Source organism: Malania oleifera, chromosome 5 (assembly GCF_029873635.1).
Source record: "Malania oleifera isolate guangnan ecotype guangnan chromosome 5, ASM2987363v1, whole genome shotgun sequence".
In the NCBI taxonomy this organism is placed as follows: domain Eukaryota; kingdom Viridiplantae; phylum Streptophyta; class Magnoliopsida; order Santalales; family Ximeniaceae; genus Malania; species Malania oleifera.
Window position 1 is genome coordinate 112,506,237 of NC_080421.1, and position 25,373 is coordinate 112,531,609.

At 36.9% G+C, this 25,373-nt stretch overlaps 1 protein-coding gene across 21 annotated transcripts in view; it reads right to left on the bottom strand.

Moving 5' to 3' along the window:
- The window catches only part of LOC131156518 (peptidyl-prolyl cis-trans isomerase, chloroplastic), a 47,911-nt gene extending 23,035 nt beyond the window's left edge, over nucleotides 1–24,876 (bottom strand). For 5 of the 21 annotated variants that reach the window (XM_058110263.1, XM_058110264.1, XM_058110260.1 and 2 more), the window contains exons 1-6: nucleotides 24,605–24,818; nucleotides 23,165–23,383; nucleotides 22,020–22,161; nucleotides 21,837–21,925; nucleotides 21,672–21,726; nucleotides 21,406–21,491 (exon numbers count right to left, since the gene is read on the bottom strand). In XM_058110263.1, the coding sequence (XP_057966246.1) occupies nucleotides 21,406–21,491; nucleotides 21,672–21,726; nucleotides 21,837–21,925; nucleotides 22,020–22,161; nucleotides 23,165–23,383; nucleotides 24,605–24,676 (663 nt within the window). In that variant the 5' untranslated portion in view covers nucleotides 24,677–24,818. Of the gene's footprint in view, nucleotides 1–8,415; nucleotides 8,802–21,405; nucleotides 21,492–21,671; nucleotides 21,727–21,836; nucleotides 21,926–22,019; nucleotides 22,162–23,164; nucleotides 23,384–24,604 lie in introns of those variants that run through there. The other 16 variants (XM_058110266.1, XM_058110265.1, XM_058110262.1 and 13 more) reach the window with 9 other exon arrangements.
- Nucleotides 24,877–25,373: the final 497 nt, after the last annotated feature.

The window sequence follows — 25,373 nt, forward strand, 5'->3', positions numbered from 1 at the left end:
TATCATTCTTCTCCTGCCGAGGAGAAGCACCTTGACTTCCTACTTCCATCACCTCCTCTTTGTTGTTACCAAAACAACCGTCCTGAATACCACTGAGGATGATGTTCAAACAGTAGCGTAACATAGGACCTTTCATATCATACTGTACTTCGTTCAAAGATGGACACTGATTATCTTGCTTCTGCTTTGAAAAACTTTGAACTCTTATAGTCTCCCCAAACATGGGCTGAAGGACTTCCTTTTGGTTAGGGACTAGCAAGGACTTACGGGCCTGCTCATTTAATTTGACTCATCTGCATTTTATCACTGCCCAAGCCCAATGATAAATCATAAGATTGTTCTTGGGCCCCCTTAACCAGAAACCCAGCAAAGAGTTTGAAAGAGATTAATACTTTTCTAACAGCTGACCCAAGTCTATATTAATCATCAAACCAAGCCCAACCCACTCAATCTTCATCAACCCATCACCCCTGCAAGAACCCTAGCCGCCTCTGATCTCAACTGCTCAGCCGAAAGCAATGCCCTTACTGCAGTTGATTGATCACGCGAAGCTGACAGAATGAATTTCTCCTACTTTCTTCCCCCGTAGCAAGTGCAGACCACCTCCTTCACACTTTTAGGGATCGAACGAACTCCATCATCAATTGTGCTGCCTGAAACAATCTGACTACATGAACGACTATCATTCTTCTTGTTATCTACCGCATTAGCTCCTGACCGACAAAAGCTCTCCAAAGCAATGAAAGCATTCTCAAATCAAGACCTTCCATCCCCTTTCAATCTTCAGGAACAAAAATGAAATATCTTTTATCCCTCCATCCATGCCCTATTTCCATGAACTTCTCTGCCCTAGTAGCATGAATCCCCATATCAATAATCGACATATCCCACTTGGACTCTTCGAAAACCCTTGCACAACCTACCAACAGAAGTTGAGAATTTCTGAGAAACCATGAAGCCACAGCTGAAGAGAGACATACCCACGAATTTGCACTTATGGTTCTTCTTAAGGACAAACAGAGCTCCAACCTTCCCTCTCTTTGAAATACTTCCCTTCAATCTTATTGAACAAATGCCCACCATCAACTTGTACTAGCAATATAGTTTCAAGCAAAAGAGAGATGTGCAAAAAGAGGGTTTTTCGCAAGAAAGCAAAACTATCTAAAAAATCTAAGGGTCCTAAGGGTTACACTCATCGGAAGGTTGCTCTAATGGGTGCAGATATGAAGGAATTATATGAAAATAAGAGAGAGGAGAGATTCTGCAAAGGAGTTGAGCATCATGGAAGATGCACTAGATAAGAGGAAGGATATAGGACGTAAAAGAGTTTGCAAAGGAAAGGAGGTTAAGAAATGGGGAGATTTCAGATAATGATAGTGATGACTTCAGTGAGTTTGAGTGTGATTGGGGTTTATTGTTGGATGAGATTCAAGAACGATATGGTTATGTTTTTTATTCTGCAATTATATCAAGGAGCTATCATACGTTCATACAGTCGCAATGGAAAGATTAGAGGGGGTCTTGATATTGCAAAACAATGGATAGGGTGATAACATGCAATGCAATGACAGGATTTTACCTATATCAGTGGAAGTGATTCCTAGGAAGGATTTAGAAGCTCAAAAGATATTGGATAAATTGGATTTAAAAATGTGTGATGCTAGAGGAACGGAAGTGCGAGCAATTTGGTGAGATAAAACCAAAGAGTATAAGGAGAGATTCTGCAAAGGAGTTAAGAGTATCATGGAAGATGCACTAGATAAGAGGAAGGATATAGGAAGTAAAAGAGTTTGCAAAGGAAAATAGGTTAAGAAATGGTGAGATTTTCAAATAATGATAGTGATGACTTTAGCAAGATTGAGTGTGATGGGGGTTTAATGTTGCCATATTGGATGAGATTCAAGAACGATATGGTTATGTTTCTAATTCTACAATGATCTCAAGGACCTACCATATGTTCATACAGTCGCACTGGAAGGATTAGAGGGGGTCTCTATATTGCAAAACAATGGATAGGTCCTTGATATCAAGGACCTACCATATGTTCATACAGTCGCACTGGAAGGATTAAAGGGGGTCTCTATATTGCAAAACAATGGATAGGGTGATAACATGCAATGCAATGACGGCATTTTAACTATATTAGTGGACGTGATTCCTAGGAAGGATTTAAAAGCTCAAGAGATATCGGATAAATTGGATTTAAAAATGTGTGATGCTAGAGGAACAAAAGTGAGTTTGTTGAGGGTAAGTACAAAGCGAAGAAGGGTTAGAAAGAGCTAGCAAATCATAAGTGCTGGGTGAGTTACGATGAAAAGAGATTAAAAGGGGGTTTCTGTGGTTAATTGCTCTTTTTTATTTTATGTTTTATTTTTATTTTTATTGTTTTTTCTTTTTTATTTTTTATTTTTTGTATTTTATGTTTTATTTTGGAGGGAGGGGCATATTTGTAACTTCACTTTCTCAATTTAATACACTTTCTTTTATTATCTTTTTTTTAATTAAAACAAAAACAAAAAGGAACTACTTAACAAAAGATAATTGAATATGGGCATTTGGTAGAAATTAATGTGTGATGTGATGAAGTGAGCCATAAAGCAGCAATTGGGTTAAAGGAGTTCAAACTAATGCCCCTTGGAAGACTCTTGAGCATTCTAGAACAACTTCTAAGGTCCAACCATCAATCAAACACTTCAAATATCAAGGTTTTGGGCATTGTGTTGCACAATGTCCTAACCAAGTCATGGTTGTTGCAAAAAAAAAAGATGACAATGATGGCAGTCAATTAGTTGAGGCTAAAAAGAGAAATCCAAAGTGGCTTAGATGATGATGGCAACATGAAAAGTCATCTAGTCCAACATATGCTCTCTTCCCACAAGATTGGAGGCAAACTAACATCTTTCAGATTCAAGTGATTTGTTGAAAGCAGCTTTATACTTTGGTTGTTGATCCCTACTAGTTGTATAAATGTAGCTTCTGAAGAAGCTAGGAAAAAGTTATAGTTGCAAGTCAAACCCCATCTTGATCTATACAAAATAGCTTGGGTGAACAATACCAACTTGAATATCCATGAACGTTACATCCTTATCTTCAAGATTGGTTCAATTGTGGAGACAGTGCAATGTGATATTCTTCCTCTCAAGATTTTTCATATCCCTTTGGGCTATCCATGGTCATTTGATAGGAAATTTAAGCATGATGGATATCCTTCCTCATAGGATTCATGATATCCTTTTGGGACATCCATGGTTATTTGATAGGAAGGTTAAGCATGATGGATATGAAAATTCTTATTCCCTCCCCATCAACAAGAAGAAGTATAAGTTGATGTCATCTCGAGCTCTTCCACTCACTAAATTGAAGCGTACTGTTGTTTCCTTTCTTATGAAGCAAGAGATTTTGTTCATGGTGATGGGCTCCTTGGTACTTTTCCCAACTTAAAGGAGTCGAATCCTTTCCAAAAGGAAGGAATTGATGTAGGACAATAAGTGGGTATTTGCATGGATCGTTTTGACCCAGGAGGCCCATATCAAATAATAGAGTCAACAGATTATTGGGTCATAAGCCAAACATGCTTAGTTATTAGTCATTTATTATGTGTGGTTAGTTTGCTTGCAGTAGGATTATGTGTTTTGGGGACTTGCTAGTAATATTTGCGTATTTTAGATGTATTTCGTAGTTTCATGTAATTTTAGAGGTATATGTGTAATATCAAGTGTTAGCAGCTTTCCTATAGTGTATGAAAACCATGTAAGAAGTGGTTATTCACTAAATTTGAATTGAGATTAATGTGTGTTCTTTTCCCCCCAAGTGTATCTCCTTCCCCCTCACTTCTTCCTTCTTCTTCTTCTCCTTTTCCTTTCACTTCCCTCCTTAGTTTCTTCTAAATTCTCCTTGGGAGCAGATCCTTGATGTTGTCCTACATCATCATCTCTAGACTCCAAGGGAACAATTCAGAAAAAACCTAGGAATTTTTTACTCCTTTTATTCTCTTCTGCATTTTCCATCAAACCTTTCCAAAATTGAAAAATAGAGACTAAAACCAGTTTTCACAGAAATAGAGATTTTCTGATTTAATCTCAAACAAACTTCATAGCCATTTTAGTCAAGCCATTTTCCTACCAAAAACACAAAATATTTGCAACAGATAAATAAATAAAATTGTGGTGTGAGTGTGTGGCAATCTCAAGCGCACTAAGGGTCGATTTGTCTCTCCCAAGGCATTGCACTCAATCCCTATTTCTACTTCCATCTCACCACAAAACAAACTGAGAGAGCTCCTTTCCACTAGTGTGTCCTTTTTATCAAATTACATCACTCCACATCTTCCCATCAAAACAATCAAAACAAATATAGAACACAGCAAAACAAAGTCTTCACGCCCTTAACTTCATCTTAACATATACCAACGCACAAAACACAAATCCAAACCCCATATTCATCTTGAAATTTCACAAAAGCATGCAATTTCAACATATTTGAACTAGGTATAGCTCCAATTAGGCCCAATTCTCCCATCAAAGCCCAAATAGGATCCTAGTTCTCTTTGTCAAAACCAATTGACACCAATTCCACCCAAAACCCCAAATGGAAAGCCAAATTGAAACTTAGCACCACTCAAAACCACAATACCACAAATTGAAACCCAACTCCCCTCAAAACCTCAAATTGATACACAATTCCCCTCAAAATTGCAATTTCAAACCCCACTAGAACTTAATTACACCAATTATTGTCAAATTGAGACTAAAACTGAATCACAATTGAAATTCAATTTCACTCAAAATTGTGAATTGAAACCCAATTGAAACCTAATTGCAAGCAAATTCTCAAATTAAAACCTAATTTTGTGAAAGCCCTTAATTGAGACTCAATCCCACCTAAAATTCCAAATCCATCAAAATCACAACTCAAATGAAACCCGCTTATACCCATTTTATTCCATACATGTGTGCACATACCAACATAGCCCTTGATTTCCCTACACCCAAGCCTCCAATACACTCACACAACACACAACCCTAAGGAATAATCAACAAACTAAAAGAAAATTTTAAAATATTTGATTTTACTTAAACCTCATTGGACCATGTGGAAGGGTGATAATGGCAAGAGTCCCCACTAACCGCCCCTCCCACCCCCCCCACCCGGGTGGCCCAAATCCCTCTCCAATGCAAAGAGCTCATTCTCTCCCTCTCAAGCATCCTTCCTGATTTAAGCTACCTTGCAGATGCACAATGAGTACACAACTCCTCCAAAATCCTCTCACCCAGCCATCCACCATCTCACACCCCCTCTCTTCCTCCTCCTCATGCCATAGCCTCCATTGCAAAGCTAGGAAGCTGCTTCTTATTATTTTTGGAGGTTATTCTTGAGTAGTGGAGTACAAGTCAGGTAAGCTCTCTCTTCTTGCTCCTTTTCAAATTAGGATCATGCATGCTTGAGTGTTTGTGCATGTTTTTGCTTCATGTTTAAGTTTAAGAATGGCGAAGTCTCTTGTTTTCTTCTGTTTTGTGCTGTTTAATTTAGTGAATGTGTGTCAAAGTGCTGGGTTTTGTGCTCTGTTCTTGCTAATGGCACAAGTGTTTTGAGTGCAACGGTGTTCTCAATGAGAATGTAGGGAGTACATGAGTGCTGTTTTGAGTGAATTGCAGAGGAGCACTAGTGGGTGGTGTTAGTGAAAATGCAGCAGAGGGAGCAGAGACAAATTAGAAAGAAAGTAGAATCAAGAATCAGAACCTGAAGAAGCTGAGAAACTCCAAGGAGCAGAAAAAGTTTCAAGTGCTGCAGGAGCTCAGAACCGTACAGGAGAGCAGTGGAGAGAGAGCCAGGAAGAAACCAGAAAAAAAAATGAAGAGAGGGAGCAGTAGCTGAGAGCTAAGAGAACTGAATCAATGAGTGAGAAAGAATGAAAGAGAGTTGTCAAAGAATGACTGAGAAGAGCCACAAAAACCAGAGAAGAGATGGTGAAACAAAAACCAGAAAACCGAGAGAAAGACAGCAACCAAAAACCAAAGAACCAAGAGAAAGATGGTGAACCAAAAACCGGTTACAGTAGCAGAGGAGAGGGACAAATGTGTGAGATAAAGTTTTAGAGAGGGAAGTGAGAAACGGCAGAGAGAGAGAGAAAGAGGAGGCAGGTGATAGGGCGCTAGTCGCAAAGCAGCTGCCATGGAAGCAATGGAAGCCAATAGTGATGCAGCAGGTAGCCTGTACGAGGAAGAAGGTGAGCAAGGGAAACCATTAGGAGACATTTGGTTAGCGGAATCTTTCAAGATTCCTAGGAATGTAAAGCCAATGACATCTCTTCTCACGTTCGTTTGGGTACTGGAATCTAACATCACATGAATGTTCACATTTTTGGGAATGTAAAGATTCACACAAACCATCGCAATCCCATTCCCACCTCCCCCCATGGGTAAGTTTCATGGGAATCGTACTTTGTTTGACCAATTGCCCTCACTACTTTGGCAGGTTGGACAGCAATGTCCCTATTATATAGTATTATCACGCTCTAGTTCTATATTTAAAATAATAATTTATTAATCAAATGTGTTAAAGTTTGATATACATTGTTGGCCCACAATCTAAGAGCTTAAAACTTGTAGAAAGTGGTATTCTAATATGGTATCAAAGCTAATTACTAGGAGGTCCTAGGTTCTAGTCTTATTGCCCGCATTTATTGTATGGTGTTTAAAAAAGTAATTGTACTCCCTGTAATGGGTGTTATTTTTTGTGTTTATCTCTCCACGTGCTGTTGGGCTGCATGTGTGGGGGAGTGTTAAAGCTTGATATAAATTGTTGGCCCACAGCCAAAGTGTTAAAGCTTGATATACATTGTTGGCCCACAACCTAACATTTTAAGCTTTTAGGTAAAGTGATATTCTAACAAAATGAAAGTAATAATATTAGAGTCATAATAATATAATTTAATGGTTAATATTTAGACATATTGCCTTCAATATTTTAGTTAATTAATTATTTAATTGATGATTTTTTTTTTAAATATGATTTTTAATAAGAGTTTTAGGACATTAATTTAATTAAAATACGTAGTCTTAGTAGTTGTTTTTGTAGAAAATATAATTATTTTCATATATTGACAACACATATGTCCATCTTGAAATATTGTCTAGGATTCCATGTTGAACCAAATATGGACATAAGAATCTTGTGTGCATTCTTAGGAATCTTATTGTTAAATAATTGGGTAAAAATGGAAGACCTGACACAAATGATACATCCCTTCCCTCTATTTATAATATTTGTCAAGTACATTTCAATGACCATAATACCCTTAACTCACACTTACTAACATAACTCTAGCACATACTAACAATGCAAAATGACCAAAATAACCATCAACACTCCCCTTCAAGCTAAAACATATTATATATCATATGCTCCTAGCTTGTTACAAATGATTTTCGACAAGCACCTCTCAAGGCTTTAGTGGCTGTAATGAGCTTCTGTGTGTGTTTCTCCCTCAACAAAGTGGCAATCAAGTTCAATGTGCTTTATCTGCTCATGGAAGATTGGGTTGGAGACAATACAAATAGCAACTCGCTTATCACATATCAGCTCCATAGGCTGAAAATGTGGAATACCAAAGTTCACATGCATTGTGAGTTATAGCCTTGTACTTTGACTCAGCACCTAACCTAACCACCATAGTTTGTTTCTCTCTTCCAAGAAACTAAATGGTCACCAACAAATGTATAGTACCTAATTGTGGATCTTCGTCGAAAGGCAACCTGGCCCAATCTGCATCAATAAATCCCTAAATATGATTGTGACCCTAATCCTTATTAAGAGACCTCTCCCTAGTGTACCTTTGAGATGTCTCAAGATACGAATTACTACATCCCAATGACTTGTTCTTGAAGATGAAAAAAATAACTCACAACACTTGTTGTGAAAGATATTTCTGATATAGAGCTACGACTCAAATTTCTACGTGTGAACTTGTTTGGATCAAGAACATGTTGGAAGAACTGCGTTTTCCACATTGTCAACCTTCAGAGTTGATGTGTGATAATTGAGTTACTATTCATATCGCCTCAAACCCAATCTTCCATGAGCAGACAAAGCACATTGAAGTTGATTGCCACTTAGTTCAGGAGAAACTTGTACAAGAGCTCATTTCAACCACTTATGTGAAGTTTGACTTACAACTTGCTAAGTTATTCACTAAAGCCCTTGGAGGTGCTCATGTGAAATTCATTTGTAACAAGCTAGGGGCATAGATATATATGCTCCACCTTGAAGGGGAGTGTTAATGGCTATTTTGGTCATTTTAGCATTATTAATATGTGCTAAAATTATGTTAGTGAGTGTGAGTTAGTATAGATATTATGGTCATTGGTGTGCACTTGGGGCTCAAGTGGAATCATGCTCTATTAACATGTTGAATAATTGGGTAAAATGGAAGACCTAACAACAATGCTAAGTCTCTCCCTCTATTTTTATAATATATGTCAAGCACATGCCAAAGACCATAATACCCTTACAAACTCACATTTACTAACATAACTCTAGCACTTACTAATAATGCTAAACGATCAAAATAACAATTAACACTTACAACACAAATCAAACTAAAATTTTCACATGGGATAGGACTTCCATTCTCAAGAATGAGATTCCCAAGATCGTCATCCATGAAAATATTTTTTTATGTCATGGACCAAATTCCCCCTCAAGGTTTCACCAACTCATGATGCCTGTCCTCTCTTTCTTTTAAATCCAACACATGCTCCCTTGCTCCCTTTTACCTGCCAACTAATCGAGTAGGGTCGGACCTGGTAAAAAAATGAAAAATGCATGAAATATAACCACAAAAAATAGATAAAAAAAATACCAAAAATAGAAAAAATTAAATTTTTGAAAATGCATAAGACTCTAAAAAAAAATGCACAACGTAAAAAAAATCCAAAGAGAGAGAGAAGAAATACATGAAAAAAAAAACATAAGAAATAAAAAGATAGGAATTTGCAATTTCTATAAGAACTATATACTAAGCATCAGCCTGGCAGCTCACAAGGCCTTTTAAGGAAGAGGAAATTGTTATAGCCCTCAATAGCTACAGTTGGGTCAAAACCCTTGGTCCCGATGGCTTTAATATGGCATTCTTCCCAAGGAACTGGGACATTCTCAAGCAAGACATTATTGGAGCCTTCAAAGACTTTCACAATTCAAGTAGATTTGTGTCTAGCATTAGTCCAACCTTTATCTCCTGGATCCTTAAAAAAGCAGGGGCTTTAAAAATCAAAGATTTCGTCCTACCAGCCTTGTTGGCTACTTGTACAAACTCCTCTCCAAAGTTCTCGTAACTAAGCTCAAATTAGCAATTTCAGAAGTCATCAGGAAACACCAGCATGTTTTTGTTGCAGGCAGTCAGATCATGGATGCTGTCCTTAGCAAGCGAAGTTGTGGATGCCTACTTTAAGGGTGGGAAAAAAGGAGGGGTTTGTAAGCCAGACATGGAAAAGGCGCTTGACCATGTGAACTGGAATTCTCTGCCCCCTCATTATCAGTCCTTGTAAATGGCTGCGCTACATGCAGATCTTCACGTGGTTTGAGACAAGGAGACCCTCTCTCTCCCCTTTTGTTTGTCATGGCTATGGAAGTTTTGAGCCATATGATAATCATTGCCAATGAAGGTGGCATGCTTAAGGGGCTTAGCATCGAAAGGAATAACAAAAATATGGTACTCTCCCGACTCCCACCTCCCACCTCCCACCTCCTTTTTGCAGATGACGCTATGATTTTCTAAGAGGACAAACCTGAACAAATCCTTAATCTTAGATGCATCCTTCTCAGTTTTGAAGCAGTCACAGGCTTAAAAGTGAATCTGGGCAAAAGTGAAATCATTCCTGCAGGGCATTGTGATTGTGGGCCTTCACTAGCAAGTCTTTAGGAGGCAAACTTGGAGCTTTTCCCATTACTTTTATCAGTCTCCCCTTGGGAGCCAAGTTCAAAGATAAGTTTGGGACCCTGTAATTGACAGATTTGAAAGAAAACTGGCTGGTTGGTAAAGGAACTACCTTTCAGAACATGGCAGACTCACTCTCATTAGAAGTGCTTTATCCAACCTCCTTGTTTATTTTTTGTCTCTTTTTCCCATCCCTAGTGTTGTTCATTCAATGACCAAATATTAGACAAGGATATATAACTCAAAATGTAGAACAAAAATTTGTTTATTTGCATCAAGCTTTTGTAGGGCTCATTCAGGGCTTACTCAAACTAATAATACTAAACAGAAAAATAAGAGCTTTGGTTTCAGCTCAAATGGATAGAGATAGGCATAACAAAAGTTGTATGCCTTATATGAACATAAGGATATCAATTAGGATCATTCAATACTAAATTATTTTCTATACCATGATAAACCCATGGAAATAGCCCTTTATCAAAGAGAAGAGACTAGAAGGAGGTCTTGGCCTCATATCCCTTGTCACTTTTAAAAAGGCACTTTCAGGGAAGTGGCTTTGGAAGTTCATGGCTCAGAAGATTTTTTCTAGGGTGGAAGTTATTGCTGCTTGTTGTTTCTATAAGTCCAATCCTGCTTTGATAATGACAAATCACTTGGTATTTGATCTGTGCATTGAAATTGTGAACATGAACAATATTTAGCATGCACGGAAGGTTAGAAAGTCATGGAAGTCATGAGGATCAAAGTATATTAAACTTGGCACAATCCATGGAACTAAAAGAGTAGAAGAATGAAGATGTAAGCGTCAAATTCAAGATCATCATGGGAATGGGTATTTAGAACAGAATGTATTTACATATTTCATATGACTTAATTCGAAACTCAAAATATACCCTAAACTGACCTTAGGACTCATGCATCTCATGAAAATCTTTTAGGGGTTATTCATTGACTTAGAGACTCTATTTAAAACCCCGGAAAATGTTTTATGAAGAAGCAGAGCAAGAAAGCAAAAATGGTTTTTGAAAACAAAATATAAAAAAAAAAACTGAAGTTGGACTGCCCAGACGACTAAAGTTTTACTTCAAACGTCTGAAGAATTTCCTCAGAAGACTGAAGAATTAGTTCAGTCGTCTAAAGAATTAATTATGAAACACAAAATAGGTAGAAAACCTTCAGACGTCTGAACCTTCAGTTAAGTTGTCTGAGGTGGGACTTCAAAAGACTGAACCCTTAAGTTCAATCGTCTGACCCTGTGTCCAGTTCAATTTTTCAAAATTTTAAGGAACATTAGACGTCTAAACCCGAATCTTCAGTCGTGTGAACCTGAAAGAAGTTTAAAATTTTGATCTTTAGCAAGAGAACACACGTGTTATACACTTGATCAAATTGATCCAACGGTTAGGACTTATCCTAAGGCCGAGATTACCTATATAATCAACCTCTAAACCCTAGTGCCAAAACCTTTGGCATGAGATTGAGTGTCTTGAACGTTTAGCACAACTTGGGAGAGCATTGAACGCACTGCTAAACTCTTGCTTGGGATTTCAAAGCATATACGTCAAATCTGAGCTAAGGCTACATTGATTTTCAAAAGGCATTCTAGCGATTGTTGCGCATTCAACTTGGTATTGAGGTTTGGTAAATCGATCTATTTGTTACTACTTATTCTCAAAGAGTTTTTCGTCTCAAAAATTTATCATTGAATATTATTTGAGAGATTGATCTTGAGTGTACTTATATATACATAAAGTTTTTTGAAAAGATCACTACTTGAGAAAAGTTTTGTCAATGGTTGAATATTTTTTATTCAAGTGTTTATTCATTTAAAGACTCGATATTTTCGATATTACAAAACCACTTGATTAAATATCCTAAGAGCTCATAAATATATATATTATTGAGGGATATTTTCTGAAAAACATTATATTAGGTTTTTGATCTTTGAAACACATATTATATATATAAATATTCATTACAAAGATCATATTGTGTTTTGGATATTTGGAACAAAACTGATCGATCTAGATTTTTAGAGCAAAACTGAATTACATATTTGTATTGAGATCATTTGGTTGGATTCAATATTTGAAGCAGAATAGTCATATTTTTTTAAACCAAAGATTATTCAGATATTTTATTGACCACATTACATACACTCATTGAGCTTCAAGTTTTATCATATGAATATGTGTTAGGAATTTCTATTGTACTCACCAGCTTGTGTAGAAGCATTATTGAGTTTTTGTAGAACAGTTATATTGTAATCACGATTTGGGTTGTAAACAGGGTGAGGAGGAAGTTGTGCCTCTTGTAAGCAGCGGATGTAAGGGAAGCTCCGTCCCGGTTAAAGGAGCAGGGATTTAGTGGAATCCTTGAATGGGTTGCTCAAGGCGAGGACGTAGGCCGGGTTGGCTAAACCTCGTAAAAATTGTGTTTGCCTTCTCTCTTCCTTTACTCCTTTTAATTTCCGCAACCCATTTCATTACCTATCTTGCATGTGTGTATGTTGAATAACCTCACACGCACTTGATAATTAATTGGGTAAAATAGAATTTATTGAGATAATAATTTGAATTAATTTCAAACCCCTGCAATTAATTTGTTAAATATAAAAATTGGGATTAAGTGGTAAAATAAACTTAAAGATTTTTAAAATACCCAATTCACCTCCCCCCCTCTTGGGATTACACCTGAATTAACACTACTAAATATATTCTCCATCACAACGGCTGGGCCTCAAAAGAGATGACTGAAGGTCATGGTACAAGTGCTTCACAATTAATTAGGAGAGGGTGGGAGATTTTTCTTCTCTCATTTATTTTGACATGGGGAACAAGGAGGATGTGTTCTTCATGCATGATATTTGGTGTGGCAAGTCTCAGCTCAGCTCTAAACACCCTCCTATCTGCAGGATTGCCTGCGACAAATGTTAGTAGGATAGACAACAAACTTATCATAAATTGTACTACATTTATTTAGGAAACAAATCTGTCAAACCTACCATAAATTGTTGTATAGTTATTTAGGAAACAGATCCGTAAATAGCTTTCCTGAATTAGGGGTCAATGCTTAATGTTAGGAAATGCTGTAATTAGGAGATGTTGTAATTAATGGATATATTGTAATTAGGGAAAATGACTTCTATATAAGAAAAGGACCACTAGATTGAGGGTCATCAAGCAAATCTGGCATGGTATCAGAGCCACTCTCTGAATCAACCTTGTCTTTGGTTCAATTTTCGTGGTTCTAGGCTCTGGTTTGCAGTTTTGGTGAATTTCGAGAGATTCTAGTTATGGCCGACACCTCCAACTCATAAGTCTTTCAAACTCGGTTTACAGGGAAGAATTATGCTGCCTGGGAGTTTCATTTTCAACTTTTTGTCATGGGAAAGGAGCTGTGGGGTCATGTTGATGGGAGTGATCCAGCACCTACCGATCCTACGAAGTTGGTTCAATGGAAGGTGAAAGATGATCGTGTGATGACTTGGATTCTTGGGTCTGTTGATCCACTGCTTATACTCAATTTAAGGCCTTACAAGACGGCTAAATCAATGTGGGAGTACTTGAAAAAGGTCTATCATCAAGATCATTCCGCCTGGTGATTTCAGTTGGAAACTGATCTTGCTGCCTATTCCCAAGGTACACTCTCTGTTCAGGAATATTTCTGGGGTTTTCAGAATCTTTGAGCTGAGTTTTCCGACATTGTGTATGCCAACATGTCGGCCAATTCTCTCTCAGCTGTTCAAGCAGTCCATGAAGCTAGCAAGAGAGACCAGTTTTTAATGAAACTAAGGCCAGAATTCGAGTCTATCCGTTCCAACCTGATGCACATGGATCCTTCACCATCTCTTGACATGTGTTTTGGAACACTTCTTCAAGAGGAACAATGTCTTCTTACTCAATCTTTGCTTCCGCAAGAGAATGCTGTCGCATACGCTGCTCAAGGCAAGGGGAGGGGTCGAGACATGTGTACAGTTCAGTGCTACAGTTGCGAAGATTATGGGCATATTGCTGCCCATTGTGCTAAAAAGTTCTGCAGCTACTATAAACAGAAGGGGCACATAATCAAAGAATGCCTAACATATCCCCGAAACCAACCTGTGAATGCTTATCATGCTACTGCTACTGGCCACACTTTGGATGGGATAACCAGCACTCAAAATCTCGCTCCAGTGTCACCTTCCACTGCTGCTACACCTGCCCTTACACCAGAAATGGTGCAGCAAATAATTGTATCGGCATTTTCCGCTTTAGGGCTGCAAGGTAAAGGTACTATACCCTCTCAATCTTGGCACCATCACTTACTAATGTTTTTGTATCACCTGGGCTTTCGACAAGTCTTATCTCGGTTGGACAATTAGTGGATGATAATTATAATGTTCAGTTTTCTCGCGATGGTTGTCATGTGCAGGATCCAGTGTCGGGGAGGACAATAGTGAAGGGGCCTAAAGTTGGGAGACTGTTTCCATTATACTTTTCCATTCTTAGTATCATTTCTTTGGCTTGTACTACTGTTTCCAATAATTGTGAAGTATGGCACAAACATTTAGGCCATACAAACAATGTTGATTTATCTCATTTGCTGAATTCTGGTTTGTTGGGAAAAAAATATTCTACTTTGCCTCATGCTTTGTCTTTTGATTGTTCTACGCATAAAATAGGAAAAAGTAAGGTTCTTCCCCTCCCTTCTTGCAGGAGTAGGGCAAAGAATTGCTTTGACCTAGTTCATAGTGATTTATGGGGCATTACTCCTGTCATTTCTCATGCTCATTATAAATATTCTGTGACATTCATAGATGACCATAGTCGGTATACTTGGGTATATTTTCTGCACTATAAGTCTGAAGTCTTTGCTGTTTTCAAATCATTTCTAGCATATGTTGAGAATCAATTTAAAACTAGCATTAAGACTTTACGATCTGATTCTGGTGGAGAATATATGTCTCATGAATTTCTTGAGTTTCTTCGTCACAAAGGAATTGTTTCTCAACACTTGTGCCCTTATACGTCTCAACAGAATGGCATGGCTGAGAACAAAAATCGACATTTGTTAGATGTTGCTAGGACCTTGTTACTTGCATCTTCTGTTCCTCCTAAATTTTGGGTTGAAGCTTTAGCTACAGCACTATATTTGATTAATAGGTTGCCTTCTAAAGTGCTAAATTTCGACTCTCCATACTATCAGCAAAGTAGGTTGCCTGAGAGGGACATTTGTGTAATCCTTGATTTCCTTGATACTTTACAATGACAGCTGTATTGTTTATCATTGCTTCTGTTGTTCTCAATTGGCATCCCCTTGATGCACTAGTTTTTTTTTAATATTATATCTCTTTGCTGATAAAAAAAGAAATAAAAAGATAAAATTTCATTAAAAAATTAAGAAAAAGAAAGAAAATTTAAAAAAATACAGGAAAAATCACGAAACCCTAAATCTTAGAAAGTTCATAAATTCTAAAATTTCTTTAAAATTATAGAGAATCCAAAAAAAAAATCTCAGAAAATTCCAAAGTTCCATAAAGCATAGAATTTTCTTTGAAACACATTTCAGCAATTTAAGTCCATTGACTCACAATTTGATTTGTTCATCAATTCCATACAAATACCAGCATAAATTTGAACCCACCATTATCTACCTCAAATGTTATTAATTCATCAAAAAATAGGGTGGGCAACAAGGGGATGTGTGCGTATATTTGGGTGTGAACATTCTTATTTGCAGCCAATATTATCTTAGAAAATCTACAAATATCCTCATATAAAACTAACTTTTTATTTAATACAATGGCCGACCATAACACTAAAACTAAAGCATTAACAGCCTAAGAGGTGGTGCAACCCTCCTTCCCTTTTGCCTTTTAAACAACAACAACAACAAAACCAAGCCTTAGCCCCACTAAGTGGGGTCAGCAATATGAATCATTTTCCGCCAATTTATGCGATCATGAACCATTTTTTTTTATAGATTCAAGGATATTAAATCCTTACTCACTATCGCCTCCCAAGTTATTTTAGGTCTACCCCTACCCCTTCTACTGCCTCCCACAGTAACTAAGTCACTCTTCCTCATAGGTGCACTATGTGGCCTACGTTGCAAGCGTCCATACCATCTGAGTCATCCCTCCTTTATCTTATCTTCTATAGGAGTTACACCTAAATTACCACGAATATGTTCATTCCTTAATTTATCTTTCAATGTTATATCACTCATCCATCTAAGCATTCTCATCTCCGCCTGTGATGCACTTAATGTCCTAATTTTTTCACACACAGCCGGTCCCAAGCCTGGGTTAAGGAGGAGGCTTGCGTTAGGTAGCTGACAGCCAGCGTAAAATTGGTAAGATCACTATGATATGAATCCTTACCGAAATCATTAAATGTTTAATTTTATTTCACTTCATGTTCAAGTTTCCTAGTCAAATCAACAACTCACAATATAAGAACCTGATGATACACTATAGAATGAGATTATCATACAGTCCTAGCATTATTGGAAAAAGCATCTACAGTTGAGGCTACTATCACAGTCAACAAGCAGGATATATAATTGTCAATGGATGCTAATACCCCAGCCAAGTATGAATTGGTATAAACATTCTGAAAACATAATACATTTCCATTCCAAGATACTGAATTAGCAATTTGAAATAATTTCACATGAATTATACATTTTCATCAAAGATATAGAGCATTATCACATCACAACCTTCTTACAAGTCATTATTAATATACTTTACCAAAGAAAATAACTTTCATTTATAAACACCACAACATCCTCTCTCAAATATATCAATGTTGTTAGACAAAGACATTCCCCAACTATAAATTTATGTAGCCATACCCTCACATACAAAGTTTAGACTCACGTGCCACATTCCACGTCCTAGGTAACATTGGTGGGGTATATGAATTTAACATGGTTTTAAGGAGATGTTTCTGATTTTCAAAGTTAACAATAGGAAACAATTCGCTTCCACTTGTAAAATGTTAATGGTCATTTGGTCATTTAGCATTATTAGTATATGCTAGAGTTATGTTAGTAAGTGTGAGTTAGTAAGAGTATTATGTTCATTGACATTGTACTTGACATATATCATAAATAGAGGGAGAGACCTATCATTGATGTTAGGTCATCCATTTTACCCAATTATTCAACATGGTATTAGAGCATGATTCTGAGACCTAAACCCTAATTGTCACAATCACCATCAAAACTGAAGCCGAAGACCCTAAATCCGCTGCATGTCTAGCATCATAGAAGAATTCCTAGCAACACTATAGCCCTAGAAAACAGGCAGCAGCTTCCGGAAGTCAGAACAGTCGCTGGGAATTTCCTAGACGACACTGCCAGTTCAGAACACAAAATCTACTATAGATTTTGCAAAAACAACACCATAGTCAGCCACAGGAGCTGCCAATCTGGCCCCCACTGAAATCCCATCTCCAAACAGTGCCCCAAACGCCCTCATGCTCCGACCCGGGTAGAAGGCTGCCAGGTCTGACCCCACAAACCGGCACATGAAGCCAATTTCAGACATGTTTTGGCCTGAATTCATCCAGCAGTGCTCAAATCCCTCTATAAACATATTAGTGAATTTTTTCCTGATGTTTTTTCATCCAAAGATCTCACCTTTTTAAATTGCTCAGTGCACCCAAGGAATGGTTTTCTGATGCTTCCTGAAGCTGTTTGTCAATGGTTAATGAGTTTATTGGGCCTGAAACAGTGGTATTTGCTGTGTTTTTTATTCATATGTTGTGTGCTTGTGGTTTGCATCGGTTATCGAAGGTTGTATGTGTTGAGATAGAGTTGATAAATCCAAAAAAGCATGTTGTCCACCATGTATTCTTGATCTGCTGCTCTATCGAGGTGGTTTTTGTGTTGGGATGGAGTTCCCAAATCCCAGAAGTGTGCCTCCCTCAATAGTTACTTGTTCGAGTGAACAGCATACAATAAGTATCCCAGAGAGGAGTATTCAAGGTTCCTGCAATATCTACCATTCCAACAAGCATCTCATCACATTGCACCCTTCACTCAAAAAAGTTATCATGCTATTTGTGTGTCATCCGGTATTTCTCCCACTAGTCCCTGAGTTATCAACTCTACTACTACTGACCATGTGACAAGCATCACCAACTTCTTTTCTTCTTTCCAGTACTATAAAAATCTACATCAAGTTACCTTTGTTGATGGGTCCATTGCTACTGTTAAGGGAATAGGAACAATAAATTCTACTCCCTCCATATCTCTTGCTTCTGTTTTTTACACTCATAAACCCCCCTTTAATCACATTTCTATTAGTAGAATTACAAAATCACTAAATTGCTCAATAACTTTCTTTCCTAATTATGTTCTTATTCAGGATCTGAAGATGAGAAAGACGATTGGCATAAGACGTGAGGCTAGTGGACTTCACTACTTTGAGTCGCTATCTTCTCCTATTGTTTGTAGTGCCGCTGCCACACCGCATCAAATCCATTGTTGCCTTTGGCACCTTCATCATCCATCATTGGATAGTGAAAACAGCTCGTTCCTACTTTGAGTTCTATGTCTAACCTTGACAGTGAGTCTAGTCAATTAAGAAAGTATCATTGTATCCCCTTTGCGACCGGAGTCAATAAAAGAGTCATTAACCTTTTTATTCTGATGTTTGGGGTCCTAGTCACATCACGTCAAATTTGTGGTTTCAATACTTTGTTACATTTGTCGATGACCACTCTAGAATGAATTGGTTGTATTTAATGAAACAATGTTCTGAGTTGTTTAATATCTTTTGTACCTCCTTTTCTCAAATAAGGACTCAATTTGACATGCCAATCTGGATACTTCATAATGATAATGCCAAGGAGTGCTTCAGTACTCAGTTCACTACCTGTATGACTAACTCTAGGATGATCCATCAGTCATCTTCCGCCCACACTGCACAGTAAAATGGAGTTCCAGAGCGAAAAAACAGACATATTCTTGAAGTCACTCAAACCTTTTTTGTATCAAATGAATGCCCCCAAAGTTTTTTGAAATGATGTTGTGCTCACTATTAGCTCTCTTATCAATAAAATTCCATCTTTTACCCTTGGTGTTAAAATCCTATATTCAATTATCTTCCTTAAGGCTGCTTTGTCCTCCCTTCCTCATATATTCGATTTTGTGTCCTTCGTTCATCAATTAAATCTAGGAAGGGATAAATTGGATCCTTGTTTTATAAAAATGTATTTTTCTAGTTAATTCTTATAGTCAAAAAGGATATTGGCGTTATAGCCCCACTTTAAATTGATTATTTGTAACTAATGTCACCTTTTTTGAGTCTACACCGTACTATTCAGATTCTTTAATTTCTGTTGACCTTGGTGAGTCCCTTCCTCTGCCTAGCCTTCCTAATTCTAACTTATTTCTCTTCCTAGATCTTCATCTAGTTTAAGTCCTTCTCGTCGCTTAGATAGTCCTAGTTTGCAACTGTAGACATGGTGATTCAAAGGAGGAGAACCTCATCCAACTTCCACTTCTACGCCTCTAAATCCCTTGTCAGATGATCCTCTTCCCTAAGTGGTTGATCCTCCTATTGTTGTTCGAAAAGGTAAACGCACTCATACCCAACATCCAATATCTACTTTTGTTTCTTATGATTTCTTGTCCCCCTCATACTACTATTCTATAAGTACTCTGTCTTTTGTTGCTCTTCAAAATCTATTTCTGAAGCACTATCCCATATTTGTGTGGAGGACTACAACGGTTGATAAGATGCATGCACTATATGATAATGATACTTGCGAATTGGTACCTCTTCCTCCTGATATGTCTATAGTTGGTTGTCACTGAGTGTACAATGTGAAAGTCAATCCTGATGGTTTTGTGGCTCATTTGAAGGCCCGCCTTGTTGCTAAAGGATATACTTAGGTGTACTGTATGGATTACTCAGACACATTATCTCTAGTCACTAAACTTGCCCCAGTATACTTGTTCATCTCCTTAGTCTCTCCTTGTCATTAGCTTCTACATCAGTTAGATGTTAAGAATGCTTTCCTACATGGTGATCTTATGGGGGAGGTCTATATGGAGCAACCACAAAATTTGTTGCTCAAGGGGAGTCAGGTTCAATGTGTCAACTTAAGAATCATTCTATGGATTAAAACAAACTCCCAAAGCATGGTTTGGTAGATTTAGTGTTGTACTTGATTTTGGCCTTCGACAACACGCAGTAGATCTATCTATATTTTATTGTCACGCTTCATCTGGCAGGACTTTTCTTATTGTGCATGTGAATAACATTGTTATTACTAGTGACAATGATCAAGGTATCGAGGACTTGAAGCTTTTCCTACAAAGTAAGTTTCAAACCAAGGACTTGGGACCACTGAAGTACTTCAGTATAATAGTATCAACATCTTGTATAAGAATGGTCCTATCACATAGGAAGTATGTTTTTGATCTTTCATATGAGACTGGGTTGTGGGATCCAAACTTGATTATACACCCGTAGATCCCACTAGCAAGTTAGTGCCAGATATGGGTGATTTTTTGCTTTACCCAAGTCGGTACAAGAGATTTGTTGGAAAGTTAAATCATCTCATAGTTACCTCGACCAAATATATCTTTCGCAACAAGTGTTGTGAGTCATTTTCTTGATTTTCTGAGAACAAGTCATTGTAATGCAGTAATTCGCATTTTGAGATATCTCAAAGGTGAATCGGGGAGAGGTCTCTATACCAAGATCGGGCTCACACTCTCATTCAAGCATATACAGATGCAAATTGAGCCGAGTCGCCTTCCGATCAAAGATCCACAATTGAGTGCCATATCTTTGTTGGTGGTAATTTGGTTTCTTAGAAGAATAAGAAACAAATTGTGATGTCTAGGCCAAGTGCTGAGTCAGAGTATAGGGCTTTGGCACACACTACATGTGAACTTGTATGGTTGAAGAACATGTTGGAAGAACTGGTTTTTTCACATTCTCAACCTATGGAGTTGATGTGTGATAATCAAGCTACTGTTCGTATTGCCTTCAACCCTATCTTCCATGAGCGGACAAAGCACATTGAAGTTGATTGCCACTTTGTTCGGGAGAAACTTTTATAGAAGCTCATTACAACCACTCATGTGAAGTTTGATTTTCAGGTTCACTAAAGCCTTGGGAGGTGCTCGTGTGAAATTCATTTGTAATAAGTTAGGAGCATATGATATATATGCTCCACCTTGAGGAGGAGGAGTAGTGTTAATGATTATTTGGTTATTTAGCATTATTAGTATGTGTGAGTTATGTAAGTGTGAGTTAGTAAAGGTATTATGGTCATTGGCATTGCACTTGACATATATTATGAATAAAGGGAGAGAATTATCATTGATGTTAGGTCTTCCATTTTACCCAATTATTCAACACAAGGAAAAGTCAACAATTTGACATGTTGTGAAAAGGAGACAGAGATACTTTATCAACAGAAACAAATAAACAAATAATAATGTAACCAGTAGCTACTCACCTTCACTGTGCAAATGAAAAATTGGCTCCCATTGGTATCAGGACCGGCATTAGCCATGCTCAATACTCCAGGGCCAACATGGTTCACTGCCGATAAATACATAGCATTGTCAATGACTCAAATACCACACTAGCAACAATGGTCAAAGATCTCCCCTCGAATTTTTATCATTCCATGAAAAGGAAAATAGCAATAGCATAGAACTCAGATTTTCAGAGTACTATTTATCATGGAAATTACAAAATCCAAGCTCTACAAACACTCACAGGCAAAGCTCTCATCTTCAAAAGTAGAACCATAGATGCTCTTTCCACCAGTTCCCTGCAATCAATTATCATAAAAGGCGTAACTTTTGACAACACACATGCACGCGCACATACACACAAACACACACACAGAGAAAGAGAGAGAGAAAGAGAGAGAGAGAGCACATTTCCTTTGGTGAAGTCCCCTCCCTGTATCATGAAATCTTTAATAATACGATGGAAGGAGCATCCTTTGAAACCATATCCCTTCTCTCCTACAAGTAGTGTTTCCACGTTGAAATTTTATTTAGGTGCACTACCACACAATAACAATGGCACTAAAAATTGAAATGTCTAAACAAATCTTGCCTGTGCACAAGGCGCGGAAGTTCTCTACAGTTTTCGGGACAACATCTCCAAAGAGACCAATTACAATCCTACCCACAGGTTCACCCCCAACTTCTACATCAAAGAAGCACTTGACTGTCACTTTTGATTGCAGCTCTAGACCCTAAAATGACAGAATCATGTCAAAGAATTAAACTAAAACAAGGATTGATCACACCACAAAAACATAAACAAGGACCCAAATTTGGTGCAGGATATTGCAAGACATTCAAAGAAAATTGTATTTTTACACATTCTTGACATTATGGTATATATATATACGAAACTAAAGTTTCTATCTAATTAAACTTCAAAGCTTTTTGTTGTTGCAAAATAGTAGTTTACTACCATTCCCACTCAAAGAGAGAGAGAGACAAAGAAAAAAAAAAAACCCCCACTTCCACATATTCACCATTTTTTGCACTAAAATCTTATTTGTTGACCATGTCGTTTTTTTTCACAAAAGAACATATCATTAACAGAAAGAGAATATACAAAAGGGAGAATGAGAACTCTCCCAAGACAAACTGAGATGTAGAACATGTCAATTATAAAACCATTAAAACTCCTTTTGAGAAAATAAGAAGACACCATGCGATAATAGAAGACCGAGCAAAAGAGTACATTCCGAGAGTCCTTTACCCCCAAACAAATGAACATTGAGAAAGACCCACATGTTTCCAATTTCTCACACCCCAATATTGTTTGTCATCCATGTGAATCTAAAACCCATTTGAAATTCTTTTTGAGAACAATAGAAAACACCATTGGAACCAAAGACCAAGAACAACACTAGACTTCTGATTTTTACCTATTTTATTCCTAGGTATTTTAACTTGAGATAAATTGTTCAAAAAAACAATCACTGAAAGTAGAGACAATTTTAGCAATTTAATGATGTGATGCAAATAATAAATAAGGCTGGATGAAACACACTCTTGCATCTCTCTTCCCACAAAGTCATTATATTTCTATCATCTTTTTCATTTTTTACTTAATTATTCACATAAGACTTTGTATGCGTATATTGTGAGTCTAATCGCATCCATTTACTAAAATTTTATCTTCTATTGTCTAAAGTAACAACTGCACAAAGCAAATTGGAAAACCAAAACCAAGGCACTCACATTAGCCATGGAACTGATGCACAACATTCTTTGGCCACGAAATGAAGATGCCTGATAACTTTGTTTGAGAGGAAAGCACGATGTGTTATTAGATCTTGATCTCAACTTTCTTTGAGGGCAACTTAACGCTAGAAATTGTGAGACACTTAGCTGCAAGTGTGCAATGGCAGAAATCATATAAGGCCTACACATAGTTGAAAATTTTTGGCCATATCCACCCTGAAAAAGTGACCAATTTAGTGGTAGAAGCTCTAGATGTTATGAATTATGATATAAATGTGGCTTACCCACATTCAAATACCATGGCCAAAACAAAGAAAACCCCACAACTCATAATTAAGAAAACAAATATAAAGAGTAATGTTTTTGCTATGAACTTCTTGTTTGGGGAAGCAATTAACAAATACAAATTGATCATCCAAAACAGACAAGGGGAAAGAAGGAAAATCAAGGATGAGCACTCAATTGTCTATGAATGAAAATTTTTCATATATTGAAGGGAAAAAGCAACGAGTAAGACAGCAAACAGACCAAGATAAACTAATAGTTGAAATGATTCAGTTTGGCTTCACTACCTAGGAAGTATGTTTGAATTCATCTTGAGATATGATATAAATTGAAACTCATCTCGACAAAGTAGAAAGAACCCTAAACTTAAATAGATAATGCCCTTTTATTCATAATCAAGCTCTTGATCTTAGCTACATTTCCCTTGTATAGTCACATATACACATATTTTAGTAGCCACGTCTAACTCAATTACTAAAAAGAATGGCAGATGTCACTGCATCTTAGCAAGGAAAGTAATACACCACGCATACATTTCAGTAATGTTAACTTGTGTGACTAACTTAAAGCCTCAAATATCCCATTTTCAGCCAAACATCTAAATTAAAATATTAAAGTTACGTTTGGTTTACGGAAAGCCTACTCCAAGGAATAGATTAGTTTTAATAGGCGTGCGACAGTTATATAAAAAATTATATTATTGATATAAAGCAAATAAAAATATGAAACATTTTATGAATCAAGGAATAGAAAAGGAATAACTATTCCTAAATTTTATCATGGGAATGTCTCCTTTTTTATTACATTTGAATGAAATAATTAGAAATATATAAGTAATAATTATTCTCTTGACTATGTTTCATCTTATTCCAATGAATAACTATTCCACTGAAGCAAATGAGAGGACAATAAGATATTGCAAACTAGAAGGTCAAACTAGCGAGCAATCAAGTGAATCAGCAACGTTCAGCACGAAAAGTAATAGAGCAGAAACTATCATTGCGTTGACTGAATAAGAGGAAATTTGGATGCGTCAATGCTTTAAACATAAAATGATGAGAAGAGAAACAGATAACAAGAGAAAAAAAAAAAAAAAAGGTGAGGTGAGAACTGGAGAAGAAAATCAGCCGAAAGAGATAAGGAGATAGAAACCTGAAACGGGAGGACGGGGGTAATCCAGGGAGAGCTGCACCACGTTTGCACGTTGAAGGCGGAGGACGCCATGGCTTGCTTCAAGCGCTCTGCTCAACCTAGATGAGGTGAGGGACTGGCAAACACTTCCCTGGCTTAAAATGGTAGAAGCTGGAGTAAATTGCAAAAACAAATTTGCTATTTTACACAACATTTGACAATACGACCTTGAAGTTGTGAGTTCTTAAATTCTGTGAATAAACTTGCATAAAACATTTTTAGTAATATTTCTTGAATTTTGGAATGTAACATTCCGAGCGGAAGTTTTTTAAAAGCTAATAAAAAATCTCTTAAAATTTAATTTCATTCACAAAATGAATCATTTGCCATAATTCTTCGTGGCGAATAAGGTAGATTATCGGATGAAAAATTCATAATTCATATTCGACTCGTTTAAATGGCGAATTATGCGGTTTTAAGTCAAATAATTCATAGAGGGTTGGCGGATAATTCGTCATTCTCAAATATAATTTTATTAATAATTTATTTTGTGTTATAATAATTTAAATTGTGTACGATAACTTGCAATTAATTTATATATTAACTTTTCTAATAACTATATCAATTATTCTAATTAACAATTTTTGATTTATGTAAGTAAAATTGTAAGCATTAAAACATAATAAATTAGTCTCAATTTAACTCAAAATAGAAACTCAAATCGTATGACTCGTGTGAGTCTTTCTAAAATCTAAACATTACAACTATTCTTAAAGCATGCGAGTTTCTT